This window comes from Grammomys surdaster, unplaced genomic scaffold (assembly GCF_004785775.1).
Source record: "Grammomys surdaster isolate TR1022 unplaced genomic scaffold, NIH_TR_1.0 124069, whole genome shotgun sequence".
NCBI lineage: Eukaryota > Metazoa > Chordata > Mammalia > Rodentia > Muridae > Grammomys > Grammomys surdaster.
The window spans coordinates 41330-50349 of NW_021619170.1; the positions used below are offsets into that span (position 1 = coordinate 41330).

At 35.2% G+C, this 9020-nt stretch overlaps 1 gene segment (V, D, J or C); it reads right to left on the minus strand.

Annotated features, from left to right (window-relative positions):
* Positions 1–317: 317 nt before the first annotated feature.
* Positions 318–1853, minus strand: LOC114636439. The segment is given in 4 exon segments: positions 318–407; positions 935–1034; positions 1273–1579; positions 1764–1853. Coding segments are annotated over 4 exon segments (546 nt in total).
* Positions 1854–9020: the final 7167 nt, after the last annotated feature.

Consider the following 9020-nt stretch of genomic DNA (forward strand, 5'->3'; position numbering starts at 1 on the left):
GCATGCACTTCCTGACTTCCACATCAGTGGGGTTCATTCTTATTCAAACAAAAGTTGGTATAGCACTAACCAAAAATATGCACCAAGCACTAAATTTCATGTAGTGTTTACCAACACATAAATGTAAGTGTGTCTTTTTTGGTTTAGATGTGTAGAGATTTCACTCGAAGAAGTGTCTTTCTGTGAAGTTAGGACTGCTGTTAAGCCCATGATCCTCTTTAAACACCTTTTTCTTTACTAGGACTAAAGGTCAAAGGACTGATTCTGAAAGAAGCTTTTTGACAAATTATAATGTGTTAATAAAATGCTTATACCCATTAATATTTTGACTTCCTGTGATCCTGACACTTTCTCCTGGAGATGCAGAAAGGGAGCCTGGTTACTGTATCGTCTTCATACCAAGCACCCTATATTGGAAAAATAGAATCAACTGTTACATAATTATTCCTGTTATTAGTAAATGTAATTTAAATTTAATTAAAATGTAATTTAAATTTAAATGCAATTGTACATTTAAATGTTTTTCATAATTTCTGTTTGAAAATTAAGAATAATAAAATTTCCTTATGAATTTAATTATTCACAGTAAGGTAAACACACACCAATGGATTCATAGATAGATAGATAGATAGATAGATAGATAGATAGATAGAAAAATAATGTTCATTGATTAGTTCTCTGATGCCTTATTGTTTTTTTTTTGTTAGTGAAGTGTTTTAATTACTTGTAATGAGAATAAAAAAAATATACATGTCTCCAAAATCCGTTTTTTGAGGGGGAAATCCTTTCTAGCACATATTAATGGGAAAATTTGGAGGAAAGGAAGGTCTACTAATAAAAATCAGAAGACAGATTAGGATGGATATTACTTTTTGTAGGATAATAACAGCACTGTATTGTGAATAAATAAGTATCCTGAAGAAAAACCACCTACCATAAAGATCCTAAAATCAGTGAAACTAGCAGAAACGAGATGTGAAAGTTCGTGGGAACCATCAGCAAAATAGCTGAGGAGAAGTGCCTGCCACACTTGCCTACAACAAACAGAACAAAAATTGCGAATAAATAAACACAGGCAAAATATATTATTTGAAAACAGCACTGAAGTATAGTGGAACATTATAAAGACAGTTATCCAAAGATGCAAATGACATTTTAAAGCAGAACACCCTGTGTGGACTATTACAATCAAACCTCAGGCCATATTTTATCTCTAGGAGGAAGTAGATGGGCCCTAAGAAGTTAGAGGGTTTTTGTTCCAGTTTGTATCACTGTGTGGATGTCCAACTATCCCACTGCTGGCAGTAATAAGTGGCAGCATCTTCAGCCTCCATGGTGCTGATTGTGAGAGAGTAAGAGGTCCCAGACCCACTGCCACTGAAGCGATTTGTAACTCCAGAAGCCAGATTGGATGTTTTATAAATCCAGAGTTTGGGGGAGGTGCCTGACTTCTGCTGGTACCAGTGCAAGTAACTGGAACTTATACTTGAGCTGGTTCTGCAGGTCATGGTGACCTTCTCCCCTAGAGATGCAGCGATGATTGCTGGAGACTGGGTGAGTACAATTTCTCCACTGGACACTATGAATAGATAAAAGCAACATAGAGAGAAAGAGAGATTACTAGAAATAGACACACAAAAATTATTTTATACCACCCAAAATTTAGAAGAAAGAAAAAGAAAAAAATTATAATTTAAACTCTAATTCCCCGAGGAAAAGTATTTTGGTTAGATTCTGAGCTCAAAAACAATGCCCTCTGTTACCTGTCACACTGATTAGCAGAAAGCTGAAAATCTGGACCCTAAAATCCATTGTGTGTTTGGTTTTTGGTCTCTGGCTAATTACTGCTATTCTCATAGGTACAACACTTTAAAACAACTGTGAGGCATTTGTGGTTTCTGAAGATGAAGTATGCAAATATGAAGATTACTCTAGGCAGTTCTTAGCTCATAAACGCATGATCTGTGAACAAAGACAAACCAGGTTAATCCGGGAAAATATCTACTTATCTGTAGTCACTACACTTTTTAGGAAGAAAAGCCTTGTCATACAGTATTACACATATATTTCCGTAAAGGCAAGATATATTTGATCCACTAAAGAACGGATGTTCAACTGAGTAGTTTGAGGTATATTTTTCCCATAATAAAGTTGTATTTTGGGTGACTGTTTATGATGATCACAGAAAGCATTATATGTTCTTGTTTTACTGAATACGGCTAATTAGATACCTCACCTATTCTTTCCAATCTGTTCAGACGATCATTCCCATAAAGCTAACAGAAAAAATAGCCTCTAAATATGATTTGGAGTCCAGGTGTTCTTAGAGACACTTCGGCACTTGTCAAGCAAGCTCCGATGCAATCCCAAGGAAAAAAAAAATAGCTCTCCCAATGAAATCAATGGAAACAACTATTCTGCTTGATTTAAGAGGATATGGGCTAGAGATTCAGGAAGATGCACTCATCTAAAAGTACTCTGAACAATCACCATTCTCAGTATGCACTGTGCTATGAAACTGTTTAATTTGTGTTCTGTTTATTGTCTGGGATTATCAGAGAGCACCTTACAAAAAAATAGTATTTTAGTCATTAAAGTTTGGCAGGAAATGAGTCCGCAAACTCATGTCTAAGTTTGATCAATTATTTTACTTACAGCAAAAACTGAGGGAATGGGGGATGATTTGCATGAGGGGGTACTTAGAGGAGAGAGAAGGTTGATATAGTGTTGTAAAGTGAATAAAAATGTTTAAAAAATAGGTTACTTTTCATTAGATAAAGTTTCAATTATCTTCATATAACTTTGAAAATAGCACAGCCATGATGAAGCATGGCTATGTCTCTAAAGTTTTTTTTAAGAATGATTTCTTATTCCTCCCTTTATGAAAGACTCTGTGATTAGATAGACATATTGAGAAATACTGACCCATGTATTGTTGAATTCAAATTAATGATTAAGCATACCTATCTGAGCACACAATTCTAACTAAATGGTTCCTCTTCCTTTCAAAACACACATGGTCTCATCTTTCATTGTATTTAGTAGCTATTTGCTAGTTTTACTCTGGTAACTTAAGAATGAAAAATCTTCAATTATTTTTTTGGGGAATATGTGTTTTATATTTCACCAGTTATGGATACTAAATCATCCTTGATGTTATATAGTACAAATAAATCTTCACATTAGTTGATGGACCTTATTATGAATAAAGGAAAGGATGTCTCAATCACTGTCCCACTAAATCTGAAATTAATTTTGGATTCTCAAGAAATCTCAAAAAAAATAATTTTGTCTCTATTCTATTGAAATAGAAGGATTTCTAATCTTTTTAGATTTATTTATTTTATTCTGTGTTCATGTGTAGTTGGCCTAGATGAATGTATATGCACAACAGGCATGTTTAATACCCAAGTAAGTCAGAAGAGGGCTTCAAATATCCTAGTATTATAGTAATGAATTATTATAAGTCATTATGTAAATATCGACAATTGAGACCAGGTATTTCCCAAAAGCAGCAAATGCTCTTAAACGCTAAGAAATCTCCCAAAACTCCAGAAATAGCCAATCTTCAAGTCTTACTAACTCAGTTTCCTCCACGAACTGTTGGTATTATGACTACAATGACTGTTATTCAAACCAGGCAGAGATTGGAGGTTTCCTTGTGACAAGTGGATCATAGCTCGAGAACTTCTGGTTTCCTTTCTTTTTAAAATTTAATTTTATTACTTAATTTTTCTTTACTTACTCACTTTACATGTGACTTACTTACCCCTCCTGCTCCCCCCTCCTACAAAGCTTCCAAGAGTACCCTTTGCCTTCTCCTCTAAGCAGGTGGGTGCTCCTTGGGTATCCCACCCACCCTGGAACTTCAAGACTTTGCAAGGCTAGGCAAGACAACTCAGCTAGTGGGATATATCCCATGTATAGGCAACGGCTTTGGGATATCCCCATCTCCAGTTGAGGTTCCATCTTACACCTATCAGAATAGCTAGATTAAAAACTCCAGAGATAGCATATGTGCTAACAAGAATGTGGAGGAAGGAAAACACTCCTTTATTGCTGGTGGCAGTTTAAATTTATACAACCATTTTGGAAATCAAATTGGCATTTTCTCAGAAAAGTAGGACTTTAGGACCCAGTTATACCACACCTGGACGTATACAGAAAAGATGATCCAACATCTGACAAAGATGCTCAACCATGTTCATAGTAGCTTTATTCATAACAGCCAGAAATTGGAAACATCCTAGTTGTCCTTCAACTGAAGAATGAATAAAGAAAATGTACATGTACACAATGGAACACCATTCAGATATTAAAAAACCAAAACATCATGAATTTTTCAGGAAAATGGATGAAACTTGAGAACATCATCCTGAGCAAGGTAACTGTATCCTAAAAGGTTATGCATGGTATGTACTTACTTATAAGTAATATTAGCCATAAAATACAGGTACTATGTTATAGTCTACAGACCTAAAAAAACAAAATAATAAGCAAGGTCCAAAAGAGGAATATTGAATCTTAATTGGGTGGGGGAATATACAGTCATAAGGGGCAGATGGAGGGAGGGAACAGGAAAGGAGGAGAAGGGGAATGGTATGGTCATTCTGTATCATATATGAGGAAGAACTGTAGAGATGACTAGATGGCCAGGAAAATGAATTGAATTCTACAACTGACAGGGATGAGAAGGTAGCAGACATCTCTAGGACTACACAGAAACTTGGAATAAGGGAGGTACCCAAGAATCAATGGGTGTGACCTTAACTATATGTCACTACATTGGGGATACGAAGAGCCCACATCCCTTAGACAGACAAGAAACCTAATGAAGCAATAGAGACACCAAACCACTCACAAAACTTTCAACCCAAAATTTATCCTGTCCACAGGTATTGCAGGCACAGGGGAAGGATTAGAGTCCTACAGAATGGCCAACCAATAACTGGCCCAACTTGAAATAACGAATGGGCAATCATTAAATCTTTACAGTATAAATGATACTTTATTATGCTTGTAGACAGGAGCATGTTGTCCTCTTAGAGGCTCCACCCAGCAGTGGACTCAGACAGATACAGACACCTGCAGCCACACAGTGGATGGAACATGAGAACTCTTATGGAAGAATAGGAAGGATTGTAGGACACCAAAGGGGATAGGAACTCCACAGGTATACCAACAGAGTCAACTAACCTGGACCCTGGGAATACTCAGAAACTGAACCACCAACCAAAGAACATACAGTGACTAGACTAAGGCCTTCCTGGTCATATGTAGCTGATGTGCACCTTGACCATATTATGGGTCCTGCGTGACTTCTTGTTTTCTTGTCTTTATATAATTACAGCTCTAATGCAGGTGATATTGACTGAATAGAAATGAGATAGTACTGCCATCTACTGTTAAGATAGCCAAAATGAAGGCAAGGTTATATAATATCTATTTTGGGAGTCTAGAAAAAAAAACTGCATTCACAATGATGCATGCCAAGAAGTAGTATGTTTAGGGGAAAAAATGTAGTTTGACAAATGAAGGGATTATTTTCTTCCAGTGGTTATAGAGAAATCAAAACTAATGTTCACACAGTCAGAAAATTCACACATATATCACACTTTATGTCATTATGAAATGAAAAAAAAAAGATATTACCTATTCTCTACTTTACAGTGAGATTACAAATAACTAAAACAGTATAGAACCTACTTATGGTAATGATGGTACCAAGTCACTTAATATGATGCTATTATATAACAAGCTGTAGAATATCCAATGACATTTTAAAGGTGTAGCACACTGTGTTGTGATCTTGTGATCATGTGAGTGCTTCTGTGTTATAGACTGTGGCTACTGCACAGAATCAAGGAAGAATAGTGATCCCACATATCATGTTATAGAAAGTGGTAAATACTTTCAATTATTGTCATTTGAAATCAGGATTCCATTGAAACTGCAATATTTTGGTGGCCTTATAAGTGGAAAATATTACTCACCTGACTCACAAAATGTATTATTAGTACATTAAGAAACATGATATTGAATATCTCTATCATTTCAACACCAACTGACCATGTTCTGTATAGGTTTCACTAAGATTTCCTGTTATTTTTTAATTATTAGAGGCGAGATAGTTTGCCAAAAACAAGACTAGGATGCACAATCAGTGTAGTTTTTTTCATATTGAAATATTTATTGCTTTTATTATTTTTGGTAAGTTTTTTCATCTCTTTGATGTGGAATTAGATGTAAGAATTAGGTTGAGTTATTTCATATTCATTTTCTTTTTTTTTTTTTGGTTCCCATAATTGTTTTATTGAATGTAGAAAAGGAGGAATCTAACATATTCTATGTCAGTTTATCTTTTGAAAAACAATGAGTGACATACATAATAACTTCTCGTAATTTTTTTCTTTTATTGGATATTTTATATATTTATATTTCAGATGTCAACTCCTTTCCCTATTTCCCCTCCCTAGAACCCCCTATCCTATCCTTCTTTCTCTCTTTGATTTTATACCTTTTGAATTACATGCAAGTATTCAAATCAGTTCTAGGTTGAGGGACAAGCAATACAATAGATGCAAATAGTCAAGGAACAACCAAGACAATAAACACAAATAGTCAAAGAACAAACAAGACAATAAAGAAAATTCCATGAACACTCCCATGATCACTGTTTCTGAGGGCTTATCAGGATTATGAAAATATTTGAACCAACTTCCCTGTCATAGCCCAAAATCATGTTCATGTCTGAAGACTAATACCTTATTCTAGCCTAAAATTCAGTTTCCTGTCTGAAGTTACATTACAATTACATTAAGAAGACTGAGTCTGTCTTAGGTCATTGTGATAAGAACTCCGTCCTTACCTGTCCTGGAGTATGCAGTATCCCAAGCAATGTATTTCTGTCTTAGGCTAGGAAGACTCTGTGCAGAATCTTACCCATCCTTGGCTTTCTAGCCTGTTAATTTAATAACTCTGTCTGGAGGTCCATTTTTAGGTTTAAGCCATGTACTTTGGCGGCCAACATGTTGATGTTGTTAAAGAAAACTTGTCTTTATAATCATTTTGTTAACTTTCAAAAATTAAATCATAGCCACATACTGTTTTCCACTTATATTTCCTCCATTCATATGAATTCATGTACAGTCCTTGTATTTTTCAGATTCATAGCCTCTCATTCTTTATATTTATAAACAAATGAACACAGTTTTTCAATTCATAAGGTTTGAATATGTAATATGTTACTTCTCTTTGCAAGTGATAGAGACCATTCAAAACAAAAACAAAAAAACCCACAAATAATCAAAATGCAGAGATTATGAGATGATGTGCTGACCACTCCAAAATGATCCAACTACAACTCGCTTTTGGCTCCTGTAGCCCAGGGATCGTTGCAGAGTGGTTAGTGATATTTTAAGAGCCAGAGAAATTGAATATTTGCTCTATGATTGTGTGATATCATGTATATATGCTCAGCCAATGGAGTAGCACTATTAGAAGGTATCGCCCTGTTGGAGTAGGTGTGTCACTGTGAGTGTGGCTTTTAGGACCTCATCCTAACTGCCTAGAAGACAGTATTCTGCTAGCAGCCTTCACATGAAGATGAGAACATTCAGCTCCGTCTGCACCAAGCCTGTCTGGATGCTGCCATGTTTCTGCTTAGATGATAATGGACTGAACCTCAGAACCTGTAAGCCAGCACCAATTAAATGTTGTTTTTATAAGAGTTGCCTTGGCCATGGTATCTGCATACAGTAGTAAAACCCTAAGTAAGGCATCTGTGTCTCCTAGAAATGTCAGAGAAGCTGCATCCAGGTGGTCTAATGGCTGATGGCTAAACAAGACCAGAATAAGTATAACTCTAGCATATATACAAATATTAACATGGGAATTATTGAGGGGATTCCACTCTAGATAAAAAACTATAGGTATGTGTGTAAATTCTGATAGAAGGAGAAATAGTATTCTTAACTGGAATAGACCCTCTTGTTTTGTTTTCCAATATCAATTGGTCAGGAAAACAAGAGTATATTCTCAATTCTTTGTTTCCCATTTTTTTATTTTATCTCAAAGGACACTAAAATTGGAAAAAGCAGTTTTCTGAGTTATTTTTTTAATTTCTGATGGAAGGTACTTCTCATCTTTCTACATATATACCTTAAATTATCTGTCTTTCAGGTAAAATGATCTTAATATGGAGACATCAAAATAATGCAGGCTATTGCTATTTATCTTTCATTCTCAATGAAACTTGATAGTAGGTCAAAATTGATGAATAGAATACACATTTTGGACATAGGACATGATAAAACCAAGTCACTAAGCACAAAGAACCTTCTAATATGTGATTAAAGATGGATATAAATAAACCTTTCTATAATGTGATAGTATTTTATAAAGCATGGAAAATATGTACATATAAACATACAACTGTCTGGGCATTTGTTTTCTCTATTTCTTGTCTACTTTGGTTAGTAAAGTTTCTTTTTTAATTAATCAGAAATCAATGGAGTAATACATGACTAGTCAGAATGATGAGAGAAGCAGAACTAGATGCTTAGGTTGATATAGGACATCTGACTTATATGTCTATCTCAAGTCTCAGAAACTGTCATGGAATATGTGCAGATCAAATGTAAAACCCAGAAAATAGGAAGAGGGCTGTGAAATGTGTCTTCCTGACACGATGTGACTATTACAATCATGAAGTCATGAAGTAGTGATTATCTGCAAGATTATGATAGTCAAAGTCCTCATCTAGATGGCAAGTTCATATCTAAGACTCAACCTATCCTGAGCATTTAGTGCTATTTTGTTTGCTGGAGAAGCAGAGCCATTAGTTTTAGAGAATATAGCAACTTGTAGGAAGACCATGCTTAAGAAGATGGCCCCATATCCGTGCATGTGTGGACAACACCAACTAGAGTAAGTAGATTACAAACAAGAAAGAAATATAATTCCTCATTAGTTTGTAGTAATGGAAACTTGATGTTGATTTCTGATAATCTGGGATTATC